The following is an 18,593-nucleotide window of genomic DNA, read 5'->3' as shown; positions in this document are numbered from 1 at the left end:
CCTGTGAGGAAGGCAAGAAGACAGAGACCCCTCAACCCTGGACGAGACACTGGAGCACGGCCGAAGGCCACACACACGCACAGCCCAGGTGTAGGATGGGACCAGCGTGTGGCAGGCCTGCCCTCGGGTAACCATGAACCAGGCGACCAACAAGCCGAGGAACACGACTGGGGGTACAGGAACCACCCAGCACCTTGTCCTGAAAGCTTAGGTGGTTGGTGCCTGAGGCCAGAGGACCCCCACTGCATCCCGCCAGGGTCAGGAGGGTTCTGATGGGGAGAGGAGAGGTCCGGAAGGGGAGGCCTTTGGAAGGAGTGCAGAGAAGTGTGGGGGTCATGTCCAGGCCTCTCGGGACACTGGCCCAGCTGAGAGGGAAGATGTAGGAGGAAAGGGTGATGAGGGAGAATGCGCCAGGGAGTGAAGCACCCTGAGCTGGGAGGGCAGCTCCCGGGGCTTCCTGGCACAGCAGGCAGGGCCAGCAGAGAGGGTGGAACCACGGGCACAGCGTCAACTCCCTCTGGCCATCAGCACCACAGAGGGCAGGAGCAGGAAAGCTGAGCTCCAGGTGCGAGGAGGGGTGAGTAGGCTGAGGCCAGCAGGGAAGGTCTGAGACCACCGCCAGGGAGATGCTGAAGTTTTCAGAAGCCGTGTGGAAAGGGGGAGAAAGCACACATAGGCTTTGGGGCCGTGAAGACCCAGCTCTGTCCCTTACTAGACACGCAGCCTCTCTCAGCCTCGGTCTCCTTGCCTGTCAGCTGGGTCGAATGACCCCAGCCTGGGAGACCACAAGCAAATGTGCGTGGCGTGCCTGCAGGGGCGCCTGGCATATCACAGGCCTTCAGGGAAATGGCTTAAGCGAGCTGGGCCGGGCCCGAGGTCGTGAAGGCCAGCCAGTCTCAGGAAGTGGGCTGTACACTGAGGACGATGACGGGGGCCCTAGGGGGACACAGGAGACCGGGGCCTCTGGAGGGCCGTGAACGGCAGAGCGCGAGGCTGACCTCCTGGGCTCTCCCTACCCTGACACCAGCCTCCGCCTCAGTGACACCTTGTTTTGAAGTCCCTCCCCCTGGTGGAGGGTTAGATAGATGAGAGCATCGAGCCACAGTCCCAGGAGACCTGCGCCCCTCCAGAGCTCCACCCGGCCAGCCTGGAGCTCCCGCAGGAGACGGAAGGTGGTGGTCCACCCCTGCAGGTCAAGGCTCCAGCCGACGGCAGGCAAGGACCCAGCCCCCCTGCACAGGCTCACCCCCAGCACCCTCAAACCTCTCCTGTCCCCCTGCAAACAGGCACCCCTCTTTACAGCCAGAGCCCTTTCCTCCTGCCCTGGTGTCCTCAGAGCTCCAGGCAGCAGCTGCTCACTGGGGCCGGCACTTTCCACACACCAGCTCTCAACACCACTGTTTCCACCTAATGAAGAGGAAACTGAGAGGTTGCATGACTTGCCCAGGGTCACACAGGCACTGGGAGAGCCGGCGAGAACCTCCAAGACCTGGCCACTCAGGCCCCGGTTTGCTGAATGGGTCACGAAGGGGCCGGAACAGGCAGCTGTCTACTCGTTATGACGAATGCCTCCATGGGACAGCAGAGACACCGTGCAAGGAGGGTTTCAGCACATCACATTTAAAAACAGGAAACCCTCTCCAAAACTCCTTCAGTGGAGTTTTGGAGTATAAAACCCTGGCCACATATAATTCTTAGGAACATCCAAGTTTGAGGTGTGCTGATTAAAGATTAAAGTACGAAACAAAAGGCCAATCCACAAGCATTCAGACCTCTCTGGAATTCCCTCAGGGATCGCATGTGGACCCCACGGGACTGGGGGACGAGGAAGGGTCCACCCCATTCCTGATGCAGCCTTCCCAGTCTTCACAATTCAGTGCTTTGGTGGTAGAGATGAAGATTTAAGTATGTTTGTGATGTGATGTCATTGTGTTCATCTGATGTCACACAATCTTCCAGACCCAGCTTAGCCTCCATCATCTCGCTCCCCTCCCCACCGTCCCCCAGCGTCTGTCTCCAATGCCCCCTGAGAAAGGGGTCGCCCGTGGGGTGGGTTGCCACACTTGCCCAGGCTTCAGGCCCAGGCTTCAGGCCGTACCAGGGCCCCTTGTGCTTCCCAAACAAGGCCACGCTGTGAGCAGGCACGCTGGGTACAGATGTGCAAGGCCCGCCCTGTGCCAACTGCAGCTGGTCCCAGGGTCGACGCCCCCAACCCCGGGGCCCCCAGCCAGCTGCCTCCTCAGGCGGGCGCCCAAGCCAGCTCCCCTCCACACTGGCTCTGAGAAACAACTCTCCGGAGGCTCCTGGGCTCTGACAAACGCCTTGCAGAGCAGCTGGGGGAAGGATAACGTTCTGGAGCCACAGCCCCTCAGCCTGCTCTCCTGGCTCCGGACTTGGCAGTGTAGGAAGGGCACCACAGCCTGGGACCAACGGCAGGTGCGGCTCCATGGGGCGGCCAGCAGGCAGCCCATGTTCCCCCGAACCTCCCTCCGAAGGCTATCCCTGCCTCCCTGACATCAGCCCCCATCTTCCCAGGGAATCCAGGGGGCAGGGAAGTCCCACCCTGCATGGACCTCTCTGGCTCCAGCTGACTCTTGCCCCTCTGCAATCAATGCCAGAGGATCTTCAAACGACAGATAGCCAGCGATGCCCCCTTGGAGCAGAGCCCTGGGTGCATCCTGGGGGATGAGAAGGAATCAGACCTGCCCCGCCTCAGTGACAGATAAACAGCAACGATGAGCCCTGGGGTGCAAGGTCCAGGTGGCTCCTAGGAGGAAGAGCTTGGGCCACCTGGAGGACCCAGGATGGCTTCCGGGAGGGCCTGAGCTGGGTCTGAAGCACTCAGGTGGGCGGGAGTGTGAGCGGGCCCTCCAGGGTTCCACAGTACAGGGACGCCGCAACTAACACTGAGCAGGCCCAGAGGAGCTGTGTCAACTGGGTCCCTGTGAGAGCAGGTGACAGCAAGGCGACCGGCACCCTCTCCTAGGACCCACCCCCATAGGAAGGGGTGGGAGAGTCACTTCCTTGAAGCCCAAACTCCCTGCCATCCTGAACTCAACTAGGGCTGGCCCACTAGGCCTGGTGTTCCCAGGTGAAGAGCAGGGCTCCCTGTGCTCAAGCTACACCTGGCCTTTCCCAAGCCCCCCCGCCCCGGGCCAAGCCCTGCAGCTCCCTGAATTCACTCCCCTGAGAATAGTGACCCTCACACCTTTGTAAATCCTGAACCCCACCCCCACGTCCTAGTCATCTCCACACACCAATCAAATCCAGAACTGCCCAGCTGCCCTAACTCCTAAGGGAGGGTTACCCCAAGCCTCAAACGAGACCTCAAATTTGCCCACCCTGCTTCCACCCTTGGCCCCTGAGAAGCCGACCACCCCACCCAGCCTGAGGGCAGAGCACCAGCTCAAATGACCGCCCATGTCCACAGCCAGGGAGCCACCAGCACTGGCTATCTTTAGCCCTGGCCTCACTCCCCAGCCCCTCTGGGCAAAGATCAGTGAGTGACTCCTTGCCCAGAGCCAGGGACCCAGAGGGGACTTCAGAGTTCTTGTTCAAACCTCTATTTTGCAAGTGAGAAATCTGAGGCCCAAGGGGCAAGGGCTCACACAGAGCCACACAGCCAGTAGATGTCTCTGTTCTGGGCCTTGAAACATTACTGGCCTGGGGGACAAGCAGCCATGGGGGCTCCCAACCCTGCTCTGGGAAACCCCTCAGTTCAGCTTCTCTGGCAGGTGAGGGTAGACTTGGTCCTGGGCCCTTTCCCAGCTGGCACCCCGGCCCTCCCCCAGCAGGCTCCCCGGCCCACTATTTGCTCTGCAGCCCTCTCTCCCAGCATGCTCCCAGCCCCCTCCCAGCTGTTCCTTTCCTTCTCCCAGCCTGCTCCCGGCTCTTTCCCAGCATGCACCCCTACCCTCTTTCAGCTGCTCCCCTGCCCTCTCCCAGCTGCTCCCCTGCCCTCTCCCAGCATGCACCCCAGCCCTCCCCCAGCAGGCTCCCCGGCCCACTATTTGCTCTGCAGCCCTCTCTCCCAGCATGCTCCCAGCCCCCTCCCAGCTGTTCCCTTCCTTCTCCCAGCATGCACCCGGCTCTTTCCCAGCGTGCACCCCTACCCTCTTTCAGCTGCTCCCCTGCCCTCTCCCAGCTGCTCCCCTGCCCTCTCCCAGCATGCACCCTTGCCCTCTCCCAGCATGCTCCCTGGCCCTCTCCCAGCAGGCTCCCCGGCAATATCCCAGCTGCACCCCTGCCCTCTCCCAGCATGTACCCCTGCCCTCTCCCAGCATGCTCTTTGGCCCTCTCGCAGCTGCTCCCCTGCCCTCTCCCAGCATGCACCCCTGCCCTCTCCCAGCATGTTCTTTGGCCCTCTCCCAGCTGCACCCCTGCCCTCTCCCAGCAGGCTCCCCAGCCCTCTCCCAGCTGCACCCCTGCCCTCTCCCAGCATGCACCCCTGCCCTCTCCCAGCTGCTCCCCTGCCCTCTCCCAGCATGCTCCCGGCCCTCTCCCAGCATGCTCTTTGGCCCTCTCCCAGCTGCTCCCTTGCTCTCTCCCAGCTGCTCTCCTGCCCTCTCCCAGCATGCTCCCGGCCCTCTCCCAGCATGCACCCCTGCCCTCTCCCAGCATGCTCTTCGACCCTCTCCCAGCATGCACCTTTGCCCTCTCCCAGCTGCTCCCTTGCCCTCTCCCAGCATGCTCCCGGCCCTCTCCCAGCATGCACCCCTGCCCTCTCCCAGCATGCTCTTCAGCCCTCTCCCAGCTGCTCCCAGCCCCTGGCCAGTGGGCTGTCAGAGTTTTCCAAAGGAGGCCCCTTCCCCCAGAGGTTCCATTCCAGCCGCAGAGGCTTTGGGGGGTACCTTCCGTGCTTTCTGAGGCATCAGATGTGGACAAGGAGTAGGAAGAGGCCTGGGCCCTCCCAACCCCCAGTCTAGGCCCAGCTGGCCCCTTTCCCAGCAGAGCTTAGACCCTGACCTCACTCCCCACAGCCATGCCCATTCCTGTAGCCTCCTCTGGCCCCCATCCCCATCTGTCACTCACTGGGGCTGGTCTGCAGAAGCCACGGAGCCGTGGCCCAGCTCTCTCCCCCTGCTTCCTTGGCCCTGCCCAGTGAGGGGAGACTTGCCAGGGTCATTTCATTCCCCTCTTCTACTACGCTCAGACACAGCCACCAAAGTAGCTTATTCTAGACTTAGCAGACCTGAGCGGGGAAGGTCTCAGGTACAACCCATCAGGGTATTCAGAGACCTCTGGTCAGGAAGTCCTCCCTTGGATCTAACCACTGCCCCCAGGCTGCCAACATAATTAAGGCCCTCCTGTCACCGGCCCCTGGCCTGTAAAAGGAATTGCTAAGGATGCCCTTCAAGTCCCTTGCAGTTTTTGGAATCAGACAAGTATGGGTCTGAATCCACTCCCAAAGCTGGATGGCCTTGGGCAAATCACCCAATTTCTCTGAGCCTCAACTGCTTCATCTGTGAAAGGGGCACAGTGACACCAGCTGCCTTACAGGGTTGCTACAGGCACCCACAAGCCATCTACAAATGGCCGGGCCTGGAGCTTGCCACTCAACCAGGCACGGTCGACACTCAGCCGGTGCCCAAATCAAAGCCAGTCTGCTCTGCTACCACATTAAACCCTGCAGATACCACTCTCCTCACAAGAAGCTTCTAGAGATCCCACTTGCCTTGACATTCAAGGTCTCCCAGAGCCTGGGCACAATCTAATGCCAGCTCCCACCCCAACCTTAAGTGTTACCAAGGACCTAAGGTATACCCCTGCCCCTCCTTCCTCTCCCCCGCCACGGTCCACACCCAGTGCCGGTGCTTCCTCTTCCAAGAAGTCTTCCATGACCTCGCCAGCCCACACTGATCCTCTTCTCAAGTTCCCCTAGCCCACAAATTCAACTCTTGACATTTTCCACCTGGCAGCCACAGTCCCATTTTCACAGGCTCCCTAAGGCCAAGGGCCACCCACACTCACCAGCTGCTTGTTGAAATTCTGGACACACTGTTCAAACTGCTCATCCTTGGTCTCATCCGCCTTCCCCAGCTTCTGGAGGACCTGCCAAGGCAGAGGGAGAAAGAAAGTGTGTTACTCTGAGAAGGGAAGTAGCCAAACCAAGAAGGCCCCGTCACCAATACCGCAGACCCCTCCCCACCCCAGCCAGGGTCTGGGAGGCCCATGGCCAGTATCCACCCAGCCCAGGGCACCGGGACCATCAGAGGTCTTGTGGCTGCTGTGACCCCCAAGCGCAGGACTGAGACCCTCTTCATCCTCTACACAGGGCTCACCCATCAGTCAAGAGGAGGAACTTAGGACAGACTTGCTGTAGTAACCGAAACAGCAGTATGAGGGGTCGGGCGCCCCTCCTAGCTGACCTTACACTGCACCCCTGGGTGCTCCATCCCCACCCTGGCAGCTGAACATGAGGGGGCCAGTAGGGGCAGCCCCACCTCCCCACATGACTCCTTTTCCTGGGCCCAAGGCTCATAAATACCAGAGGGAGGGGCAGGGAAGTGACCACCCCAGGACCAGGAGGGCAGGGAGGGCTGGCTGGGCGTCAGGCTCTTGCCATCCCTAGGAGTCAGCTCCCAATCTGACTAGAGTTTCAGTTGTGACCCATTCTAGCCCATATCTAGACTCCCTCCCACCCCTGGCACTGACACCGGCACACGTGCATTCACACACACAGGCACACAAGGGCACACACACGTGGGCTCACAGCCACACACTCTACTCCCCAAATCCCAGAGGCAGACTCGCCCCTCTGCGAGTCACAGCTGTCCCTTCTCAGCTGTGTCAGCAGAGAGGACATTGAGGACACAGATGGGGAGATGGGTGGGTAAAGGCAGAGAGAGAGAAAGAGAGAGACCCAAGGCCAGGAGAGGGGGAAAGATCTAGAAAAAGAGGGAGCTGGACCAGGAGCCTGAGAGGAAGCCCTGGCCAGAAAGGCTGGCCCACCAGGTTCTCCCGGACTCCCCTCTCCCAGCCCCTGCTCCCTCCAATCCCAGAGTTCTCTGTGGGCAGAGAGAGAGAGAGAAAATAGAGGAGCAAGGAAGGGTGAGGGCAATGGGAAGACAGCAGAGAAAAACATGAGATGGGGGTACAGAAAGGGGATACTGAGGCAGACAGGAGGTGGGGTGTGCAGGGGGAGAGGGAGGCAAAGACTCCCCTCCACAGGCCTGGGCAGGCAAGCAAAAAGGACAACACTGAGATGGTCGGCAGAGACGGCGGCCAAAACCCAACAAGAATAACAAGTAAGCAGGTGGTAGTGGGTGAGGGTGGCAGGTGGAGGAGACAAACAGGTGGGCCCCTGGCAGGGATGAGTACCAGATGGGGCTGGAATGCCAGGCCAGGGTCCTGGACTGAGGGATGCCCAGTCCCAGAACAGAGCCTGGACCCTTCCCATCCCTGACTGACCCTAGGATGGCCTGTGCTGCCCCACTCCCCCCTCCGCCAGCTGCCCAGGAGCCAGGACGAGGCCAGTCAGCTCTCAGACCCTCTCTCTCATCATGTAATGCATTTGGCCATCTCTTGCCAAACGCCCGCTCTGTGCCCAGCCCTGTTCATCTCTGCTGGGGCAGCAAATCAATCAGACGTGTGTCCAGTCCCAAGAGAGAGGGAGGTACACGAGCCTGCGGGAGCCCAGGATGGAGATCCTGCCCAGGATGGAGATCCTACCCAGGCTGGGCAATCAAGGAAGACTTCCCGGGGGAAGTGGCAGCTCAGACGGAGGGGAGAGCTTGCAGCAAAGGCGAGGAGGACCAGAAAGATGAGGTCCATTACCAGGGAATTTCAAGTCGCTCAAGATGACTAGAGGTCGCAAAGGATGGAGAGGAAAGGTGAGAGTGGCGGGTGCGGGGGCAGCGGCGCACTGGGGAGCAGCCGCCAACAGCTTTGTGCTACAACAGTCAGGACACTCCATGGGCGGAGTGCAGCTGGATGCCAAGGGCTGACACCGACCTGAGAGGAGAAAAGCAAAACCACGAGCAGGAAAACGGGCACTTTGGGACTTCCCTGGCAGTCCCGTGGTTAAGACTCCACACTTCCAATGCATGGGCGGGGGGGGGGGGTGCAGGTTCGATCCCCGGTCAGGGAACTAAGATCCCACATGCCGCACAACGTGGCCAAGAAAAGATTTTAAAAAAGAAGAAGAAAGTAAAGAAAAGAAAACGGGCACTTCCCTCAATCCACAGGCTCCCCATTCCCCTGGCAGCCACCTCCACAGAGAGGAATGGACCACCAGGTGGGAAAGAGCCTGCAGGAGTCAGCAGGGCCCACTGGAGCGAACCGTCGGGCAGGAGGACTGGGAAGTGAGCCTGTGCACCCCCTGCCTCTCCTTCTCCCTGAGGAGATGCCCTCCATCAGTGCTGTCCCCAGTGCCCGCCCGGCTATCAGGGCTCCTGAGAACGCCAAGGCCCCGAAGTACGCAAAGACATGCACACCTGGCCCCAGGCATCAAACACAGCTGTGTGGTTCCCCCAGCCAACGGAAGCCACCAGAGAGAGCTTCAGGCCTCGAGAAGAGGGCAGCCACGGTGAGACTACGCCAGGTGGTGAGAAGAACCCTGAGAAAAGGGACTCTGACCGTCTCTCTCAACCTCAAGTGCCTTGTCGGAAAATACAAAGGACGTTAGCGGGCTTCCCTGGTGGCGCGGTGGTTAAGAATCCACCTGACAATGCAGGGGACACGGGTTCGAGCCCTGGTCCGGGAAGATCCCACATGCCGCTGAGCCACTAAGCCCGCGTGCCACTACTACTGAAGCCCACGTGCCTAGAGCCCGTGCTCCGCAACAAGAGAAGCCACCGCAACGAGAGGCCCGCGCACCACAACGAAGAGTAGTCCCCGCTCGCTGCAGCTAGAGAAAGCCCATGCGCAGCAATGAAGACCCAACGCAACCAAGTAATTAATTAATTAATTAATTTAATTTAAAAAAAAAAAAAAAAAAGACATTAGTGCCCACCTTAAGGCTCATGTCTGTAAAACATCTCTGTACCTGGCCCATAGTAGGTACCCAAGTACAGGGGATCCCCTAAAAGACTTTCAGAACAGCCTTCACACAGTTGATGGCTGGACCTGACACAAACCCACCCTCCCAGCCCAGACAGATGGCATCCCAAGATGCCAGACAGAAGTCACGTGCACACACTCTGTACTTGAATGCACGGGCATGCATGTTCACACAGCAGACTCCTATTCATCCTCCAAAACCTTGCTCAGGCGACACCTCCTCTGTGAAGCTGCCCCTGCCCTTTCCCTCCTCCACCCAACTCTGTACCACTTAGGGCCTGTACCAACTCTCCTCATTGCCTGAGTGTCTGCCTCTGGCCTTGCCCAAGCCTGCACAGCCTGAGATCGAGGACAGTGTCCAGCCCTCTCTGTGTCCCCAGCTCCATTACAGGGCTGGGCACAGGGTCGACACACAGCACGTTCTCATCTGAGCTGTGAACTTTGAGGTCAGAGTCTTGACCTTGAACAAAAGAGCCCATCTCTCAGTTTCCTGTTATGCAAAATGAGAGGGTCGTGTATGGAAAGTCCTCAGCCTGACACGCAGAGAGCTCGCCATGAAGGTGGCTGTTAGGATCAGGGTTAGATCTGGCATTCACACGAATTTGAGGCCTGGTCTTGGGTAACGTGTGTTGGCTCCAGTGGGTCCCAGCCCTGCAAAGTCAGTGTGGAAGGCGGTGACCAGCACAGCTCCATGTGACCTCAGGCGAACGGCTTAACTCGCTACACCTCAGTGCCTGCCTCTGACACGGGAGTCACTGTACCCACGGCACCGTCGAGGCTCAGGGCATCGCCCAGCGAGTGTGTGCTGGCCTCGGCCTTGTTTATTGCTCACTGTACCCATCCCACTTTACAGACAAGGGGAGGAGGGCACACAGCCTGGGTCCTCGTCCTCAGGGGGAGCTCCCAGTGCGGCTACTGGGGGAAAAGCAAGCTGGGCACCACCTGCCCCAGGACAGGGACCAGGACAAAATTTGGTGCAGCAAAGTTCCACAGCACCGATGGCTACCTGTGTGCCACCCTCCATAGCTAGGGCTCCTGCCACGCCCCAGACACTGGGGAAGAGGCCTTTCTGACCAGCTTCTGGGGTGCCCAGACCGCACCCGATCACCCTGCCACCTCAAAGCCGCTGGGCCATGCCCGATCTGTCCCCACCCCCACAGAGGCCCCAGGGTGGCTCTGTCCAGCCCTCACCTGGGACACACACAAGCTCAGAGCCCTCTCCTCGCCGAGAGGGGAGCCCCAGCCATGGGCCCTGGGGACAGAGATGCTCCACCCGTTCAACGCCCGGGTAGCAGGCCACGCTACGCTCAGACAACCACTGCGGGCAGCAGGGGGGCTCTGGGTGTCAGGAGGTGCAGGGCCACAGGGGCTCAGGGGATACAGGACCACTGGGCCGGGTCTGGAGAATGAGCTAGGTGAGCAGGGGGCTGGCGGCTGCCCCCTGTCCAGGGCTACGGAGTGGCTCGGGGAGCCCCAGACTCGCCTGTGTCACACCCATCGCACACTCGTCACGCATGTCTCCCTTGTAATAAACAAGGTCGCAGTTGCTCAGCCCAAGCCCAGTGGTCCAGGAAGCCATATCGGTGCCACCCCATCTGCTCTCACCACATCCTCAGTGCAGCTAGATAGCAGAGGGCGTGGAGAGCTTCGGAAGGCCCAACCCCGGGCAGGGCAGAAAGAGGGGAGCTGGTGGCAGAACGAACCTCCCCGACAGCGTCCATGGGTCAGCCTGTCCGGGCTGGGCTGTGACCCAGGGCCAGTGGTCCCTCCCTGGGTGGGGCAAGAGGCTCACAGGACACAGCTGAGTGCCTCTAAGTACCAGGGCTCAGCGACAGCTTCCTGTGGCCGGGGTGCTGCATGGGAGGGGGGTGCCCCTTCCCCAGCCTCTCTCACGGCCCAGAGGTCTCGTCCGGGCCATCTTGCCAGGCCCCCTCCTCTCCTCCTGGATGGCCAGTGGCCCCAGGGGACAGGCCAGCTGCGCCACACACCCGGCCACCAAACCCAGAAGAACGAAAGGGCCCCCGGGGCCAGTCTCGTTCGAACTAGGGACCAATTATCGCTCCCTGCCCACCGAGCACAGCACTTTACAGACACCACGCGCCCCCTCCTCACAGGTAAGCGTCCTTGGCCCCACGTGACAGATGGCAGGCAAAGCAGGACGCACAGCCTAGGGCCTCACAGTCAGGAGTGAGCCCAGGGCTGCTCCCAAGCTCCAGACCGGAGGAGGGGCACCCAGCAGACCTGGCCCCGGCAAGCCACCCCAGCCCAGCCAACACAGGGCGGGGAACAAGCGTGCAGGCACTCACCCCTCGGCTGACCCCAGGGGCCCCGCTTGGACCCCTCTCTCCTCCCAGAGCCTGGCCCGCCCTCTGCATGTGTGGGACATACACCCACATCTGAACATGTAGCATAGGGCTGGCGAGAAAAGCCCAGCCCAGGGGCCCAGGACGGAAGCCCTGGTCCCCAGGCTCTGGACCAGGCTAGAAAAGCCCTTCTAGAGACCAGCAGAGATGGAGACCTCCTCCCGCCTCCCCCAGCACCCGGAGCCCTCAGGCTCACACACACAGAGAGGCGTTCAGCTCCCCCGGGCACCCACCACCCAGCCGCTGAGACTCCAGCGGGCCTTCACCTTCCTCATCATCTCCTCCGGCGCCTCCACGGCCACGGCCTCGATTGAGGTTGGTCACGGAATGAGCTGCGCCCGGGGGGCTGGGCATCACCACTGCACTTCCTCCTCCGGGCAGGGCCTGCAGTCAGGGGACCGCAGCGACAGGATGTACGTCCTTGCAACCTCACAGAGGCTCCCGGGCAGGCAGGGGCACACAGACAGACAGGCAGAGGGGCAGGTGGAAGGCCAGGCTTTCCCAGGGGTCACACAGCAGGGACCCATTCGGATGGAGACAAGCCAAGAGGCAAAAACGAAGAGGTGGCCACCAGAATTGGGCCAAAGGCCACCTGGTGGCTGGAGCTGCCCCCTCCCAGGATATTCTGCCCCAGCTTCCCACGGCCTCAGGGTCTCTGGCTCATTCCCCGACACCCTGGGGTGACCCCGACTCCTGCCGGCCTGCTCCATCCTCTGTCCCAAACAGCGGGATGGGCCGGCTTCATGGTCCCCGAGCCCGGATGCTGCCCGGGCCCCCCTGGCCCCCTGTGATGGGCGCCTGTCCCCACACTCCTCCCAACCCTCTAGTAACCTAGGAGCCAGGTGGGCAGGGCCTCAGCAGAGCAAGGAGGGAGTGGGGAGAGGTAAGGCCCAGCCCACCAGGCACGGGCACATTGCATAGGCCCCCTCCTGACTTCTAGTTTGAAATATAAACCACTTAAACGGCAAAACAAGTTGAAAGAAGAGTACAACAGACTGCCATCTGCCCTTCCCCCAACTCACCAATTGTTACCACAGGCCACAATTTTTCTCTCTCTCTATTGAAACAGTTTAGTTCGTTTGTTTGTATGTTAGCCCAACCACTGGAAAGTAGGCTGCAAACATCATGACCCTGTACCCTCAGTCCTTCACCCCTAAGGACGTCGGCACATTTCCAAGAATAAGATTGTTCTCCTAAATCCCCATGGTACCATGGCACCCCCGATGTTAACTCTTTACTTATTACTATTACCCAATATACGTCCATATACAAACATGCCTAGTTGTCCCCCAAATCTCCCTTAGGTCTGGGTTATTTGTTTTTTGATCTGGGATCCAAACACAGTTCATAGTTCACACATTGCTTTTTTTTTTAATTGAAGTATAGTTGATTTACAGTGTTGTGTTAATTTCTGCCCTACAGCAAAGTGATTCAGTTATACATATGTATATTTTTTCATATTCTTTTCCACTATGGTTTATCGCAGACGATTGAATATAGTTCCCTGTGCTATACAGTAGGACCTTGTTTATCCCTCCTTTATATAACAGTTTGCATCTGCTAATCCCAAACTCCCAATCCATCCCTCCCCCTCTCCACCCTGGCAACCACAAGTCTGTTCTCTGTGTCTGTGAGTCTGTTTCTGTTTCGTAGATATGCTCATTTGTGTCATATTTAGATTCCACATATAAGTGATATCTCTTTCTGACTTCCTTCACTTAGTACACACTTTGCTTTTTATTGTCATGTCTCCTGTCTCCTTTAGTCTAAAATATTCCCCCACATACCTATTCACTGTACATATTTGTTTCTCTTTCATGATATTGACATTTTTTTTATTGGCGTACAGTTGATTTACAATGTTGTGTTAGTTTCAGGTGTACAGCAAAGTGATTCAGTTATATATATATATATATATATATCTATTCTTCTTCAGATCATTTTCCCTTATAGGTTATTACAAAATACTGAGTATGGTTCCCTGTGCCACGCATTTTTTAAGAGTACAAACCAGTCCCATGGAGCATACCCTGCACCCCAGACTCATTTCCTCATGATTAAGTCCAGGTTAAACATTGTTTTGGCAAGCATACTACAGAGGTAATGTGTCCTTCAACAGCATCACCTCAGGATGCCCCCCGCTTCCGGTGCTGAGCTTGACCACTTGGTCGGGCAGTGTTTGCCAGACCTCTGCTGTAGAGATGACTTGTCTCTAGATAATTAACTAGTCATGACTTGTCTCTAGATAATTAACTAGTCATCTGAAAGGCGATACATCGCCACTGTGTGACGGTCCACGGCCAATAACTTTTTACCCGATGCCTTTATATCCATTTAATACTTTACTACTCAAAGTGGGGTCCACGGACCAGCAGCATCACAGCGCTTTGGGAGCCTGGCAGAAATACAGAATTTCAGGCTCCACCCCAGACCTGCTGGATTTGACGATGCATTTTAACAAGTCCCCTAGTGCTCTGTGTGCACATTAAAGTCTGAGAAGCTCTGTGCCTCTCATCTTTGCCTGAACCAACAACTGTTACCACGGGCTTCTATCACCTCCTCTATATTACCTGGCGTGCTATAAAGAAGTCCTTCCCCTGGTCGTGCCTTTATGGGGATATTGTTATGGACTCTTGCCTCCGTTTTGCATTCAGTGTGCTATAGTCTATTACCATCATTATTCTTTTTGATGCTCAAACTGTCCTAAATTCGGCCAGTGGGAGCCTGTGGACACGCCTCCACTAGCCTTTGAGCACTTCCTTGCTTCCTGACCCTAGAGATGCTCCAGGCTTAGCGGGTCCCTGCCCCGGCCCTAGAATCAGCCATTCCTCCAAGAAGCCCAGGTTCCCTTTAGGGAGGAGGTGTGCTCACTGCTCCTGGATGTCCTGTTCCTAGGTCTTTCTTTTCATCTTTATGCCAGGCTTAGAGCTATATTATTCTCACCGCCACTTTAGAGATGAGAAAAGGAAGGAATTTGGCCGCAGGGCAGAGAAGGAGCAGAGCCAGGACTCCGTGGCTGAGCAAGTGTGGCCCAGATCTCGTCTGCTGTGGAAAGTGAGCTAGACTCAAGGCCCTGCAGCTGCCCACTGGGTCCGTGCCTGCCGAGGCCGAGGCCACACCACCCGGTGACTGAGCCCTGGGGATGCAGAGGCGATGGGCTCCTCCGACAGTCGACCCTAGCCCAGGGATGCCCTGCTGGCCTGGCCGAACCCTTCTTGGCACTGTGCGGCCATCTGGGCCCCTTGGGCCTCTTCCTCCAGTGGGCCTTGGCACCCCCATTTCATGAATGACAATGAGACAGCCTGGGGCCTGGGACCCTTTGCTGCAATGCTTGCACCTGGACACACCTCTCCACGAGCAACAAAATATAAAGAAACTATATGGGACTAAAAATAACTGCGTGCATGCACAGTTGGGGCAAAATTATGGACAAAAGATACAAAGAGACCAAAAAACCCAGCTGCCACTTTTGAAGAGCCCGGAGCAAAAGCAGGGGGTCGGGAGCAAAAGCAGGTCCTGCGCATGCCCCCTGCACTCAGCACCACCAGACGGGTGGGCAGACCACCTCAGCCACCCCTCCCGCCGACCCCTGGACACACCCCTACCCTCACCCCATATAAGGAACAAGCTCGCCCCTCACTCGGGGAGCAAGCGAGCAAGGGAACCTGTTGTGTGTTCTCGCTCCCACCAGCTGCAGCAGGGGGGCCCGTAAAGCCTTGCCTGAATTTCTTGTCTGGCCCCTAGTCAGTTTCTATTGCTTGCGGAAGGCCAAGAACCCCGGCCGGTATCAAGGAGACTGTGGGCCGGCCAGGACTGGACCCAGGGCTCCTGATTCCTGGGTCCTTTTCCCCGCTGCCGCTCCTGGGCTGCGGCCCCCGCCCCCCGGCTGGCTGGTGACTACACCGGGGCCGCCTCTCCCGCCGAGGGCCCGTGAACTCACTCACGCAGACGCATCAGGCACCTCTGCCTCCAGAACCACAGCGCTCACGCCCAAGGCTGGCGATCTGCTGGCCAGTGTGACACGGCTACAGCCCCAGAGCGGCCGCTGCACCCTGGCGTCGGGTGGGCACCAGGCAGAGAGCGGCTAGAATGAGGGGTCTGGCCTCCCTGGCCCGGCTGTGGCCGGCCGTGGTGGGGAGCAGCTCAGGCTCCTGCCTGGGAGCAGAGCCCAGGGCCCGGAAAGCCAGTCCAGAACGCAGGGCTTCCAGAACGCATGGCAAGGGGCCCTCCAACAGCACTCCTCAGCCCTCCTGCGGTGCCGGGCTGGCCACATATCAGGCTCAGCCTGACGACTTCCCCAAAGGGAGATGACTTTTTAAGAAAGATAAATGTTAAAACGCCGGCCTTGGGCAAGAGCCAGGAACAGCATTCCAACCCCAGCAGGCAAGAATGCCCCCCAACGCAGGCCCCTGTGCACACTTGCGTGTCTGCGTGCTGGTGCTCGCCCACGTGTCTGCACACAGCCCCACACACGCTCCCTGACACGGCTCCTGCCCCGGCCCTTCAGTCTCCTCCAGACACAGCAGGAAGGTGGCAGGAACCACACGGAGGCCACAGAGCCATGCAAGAAGCAGAGCGGAGGCCAGGAGACAGTGTGAAAGAAGAATCCGGAATGCAGAAGGGAGCTGGGGAGAAAACCAGAGAAAGGGAAAGCAACAGTCTCCCAGGGGGGGCAAGCCAGGCTCCAGGCCCGGGAAGGGCCATCTCTGGGCCGGCGGGTCTCAGGCAGCTCGAGAGGGGGTCCCAACTCCAGCTCCCTCTCCCCAGCCCAGCACACACGCAGGGCTGCCCCCAAGAGACAGCCCCCTTCCCTGGTTCCTCTGTGCCCCCATCCTTGCTCGGCACCTCCGTTTCCTCAGGCTGGCTGGAGGAGGTGACAGGAGAGGCTGCCACCCGCCTTCCTTTCAGGGGAAGTCTGTGAGCTCAGCTCACACTCCGGGGGGGTACCCCTCACCATCGGATGTCATCTCTCAGCCATGCACCCGCCCAGCCAAGCTCCCCATGGACTGCATCTGCCCCTCCTTTGAAGCTCCACAGACATCATAGTGCAAGGCATGACCCCAGGGAGCCCGGGCCAAGGACCCACCTTCGGGGGGGCCCCCCACCCCTGACACTGCCTTACAGGTGGGCTCATACCACCAGGACATCCCAAGGTGTGACTGTTGGTCCCATGTTACAGATGAAGAAACAGGCTCAGAGAGGTCACTCAGCTAATGAGTGGCAGAGCCAGGACCCCGAACCGGATGGATTTCAAAACCCAAACCCAACTTGTGATTCTTTTTTTTTTTTTTTCTTTCGGCCGCACCGCTGGGCTGGCAGGATCTTAGTTCCCCAACCAGTGATTGAACCCCGGGCCGTCAGGGCAGTGAAAGCTCAGAGTCCTAACCACTGAACCGCCAGGGAAATCCCTCAACTTGTGATCCTTAAACAGGGATACAGAGCCTCCTGGGGGTAACAGGAAGCGTATCTGTTTACTGCAAAAGATTCCTGCTCCACCTTGCTGCGTTCCAAAGATTTAACTGGTAAAGAAACCACTTTTGTGACATAAGCGGCACAGATTGTGTATTAGAATGCAAAGTTTGCAAACATTTTTGCAATGAAATACAAAACTAAAAAACATTTCCAGGTTCCCCTCCCAACCCTCCCTGAAGCTCCAGGGCCTCACCCCACTTGGTGATCTATTTCTTTTCACAAGCCCTCATGTTCTGGAAGTCGCTATCCCCTGACACCAGTCCACAGAGACTCAACATCCTTTCCTGTGGGCCCTGGTAAGAACGGCTGACCGACTAAGGAAGCCAACGGGCCTTTCTTGGGAAACTGTCACTCTAAAATTATCTCCTTCCTCTTTTAGTGATTCTTCCTTTCCTTTAGAAATACTGGCGAGAGTGAAAAGTGATGTTTGGTTTTCTTTTTTTACGTCCTTAACTGGTACACAAACACTTGGCCGCCATGTATGTCAGACCCACAACAGCGCCTTGAAATACGACAGTCTGATCGAAACCAGCTTACTTACTTACTTACTCCCAGGTAAGGAGTTTCCAGATGATTCCAGCCAAGAAACCCTGCCCTCCTCTCCTTTCTCCCCTCCCCTCCCAGGAAGCCTGAAATTCCAGCCTGTTCAGCAGATAAGCCAGTGGCCAGAAGCCAGAGCAGGGCCACCCAGACCCCCGAGGAAGCTAGGGTGGGCTGCGGTGGGTGGAGGAGGCTGGAACAGCCCAGAACAGAGCACCGGGGAGCAGAGGCAGCTGGGGCCGAAGCTGGGATGGGGAAGGGGTTGGGGGGTGCTGGGAGGGGCTGGGCTGGACCGGTGCGGGGGAGGCAGCCACAGATCAGACGCAGCCGCTAATCCAAAGGCGTCCCGAGAGCCTTACAAGCGTTCGCTAAATCCCATGAGAGGGAGGTATTCAGATGAGGAAACTTGAGGCCTGGGACTTCCCTGACGGTCCAGTGGTTAGGGCTCCAATGCAGGGGGCCCGGGTTCCATCCCTGGTCAGGGAACTAAGATCCCTCATGCCATGCGGCGTGGCCAAAAAAAAAAAAAAAAAAAAAGTTATTATACATAACTATCAGGCAGTAATATAAAAATATGTTGTAGAAAGAAAAAAAAAAAAAAAAAACACAAAAACTTGAGGCCTAATGCCTCTGGTCTCAGGGCTAAGTAAACAGGAGCTAGAATCTGAACCTGGCCATTGGTTCCCAAACAAAATGGCTCTAAAGGAGCCCCTTTCCATATGGGAGGAATTGGGAGGGGGTCAGCCCACATGGGGTGCCCTGGAGCCCCAAGGGGGCACAGGAGGGGGCCTAGGCTTGGTCGTGACTGGCTCCCCTCCCCTCAGGAACCACCCGCCAGTCTGAGCCCATTCCTGGGTGTCCACAGAACCAGAACCAGAAGCAGGCCTCCATGTGGGTAGGAGGGCTTCTGGAAGGGCCAGGACCACCCAGAGGGGAAGGCCACTCCCTTCCACAATCAAGCATCACCCAACTGTCCAGATCTCCCCCTCTAGCCCTCACCCCACCCAGCCCCCGCTCCAGTGGAAGAAAGGGACTTTTCACCAGCTTCTCGGGGTGGGTCCAAGTTGCTCCCTCCTCAGGGACCCCCACGTGTTTTTGGCCCTCACAGCTCGGATGCAATGGAGGAGTCACCGCCCCTGGACTCGGGGATTTGGCCCCTGGGTTGTATGGGCTGGGACTGGAGCTGAGGCTTGGCTCATCTGGGATGCCCTCCCCCAG

At 58.3% G+C, this 18,593-nt stretch overlaps 1 protein-coding gene across 19 annotated transcripts in view; it reads right to left on the bottom strand.

Moving 5' to 3' along the window:
* The window catches only part of BIN1 (bridging integrator 1), a 57,719-nt gene that overhangs the window by 22,768 nt on the left and 16,358 nt on the right, over positions 1 to 18,593 (bottom strand). For all 19 annotated transcript variants that reach the window (XM_036857758.1, XM_036857760.1, XM_036857759.1 and 16 more), the window contains exon 2: positions 5,971 to 6,051. In XM_036857758.1, the coding sequence (XP_036713653.1) occupies positions 5,971 to 6,051 (81 nt within the window). The remainder of the gene's footprint in view (positions 1 to 5,970; positions 6,052 to 18,593) is intronic.

This window comes from Balaenoptera musculus, chromosome 7 (genome assembly GCF_009873245.2).
Source record: "Balaenoptera musculus isolate JJ_BM4_2016_0621 chromosome 7, mBalMus1.pri.v3, whole genome shotgun sequence".
Lineage (NCBI taxonomy): Eukaryota > Metazoa > Chordata > Mammalia > Artiodactyla > Balaenopteridae > Balaenoptera > Balaenoptera musculus.
This window is presented reverse-complemented; position numbering and strand designations above follow the sequence as displayed.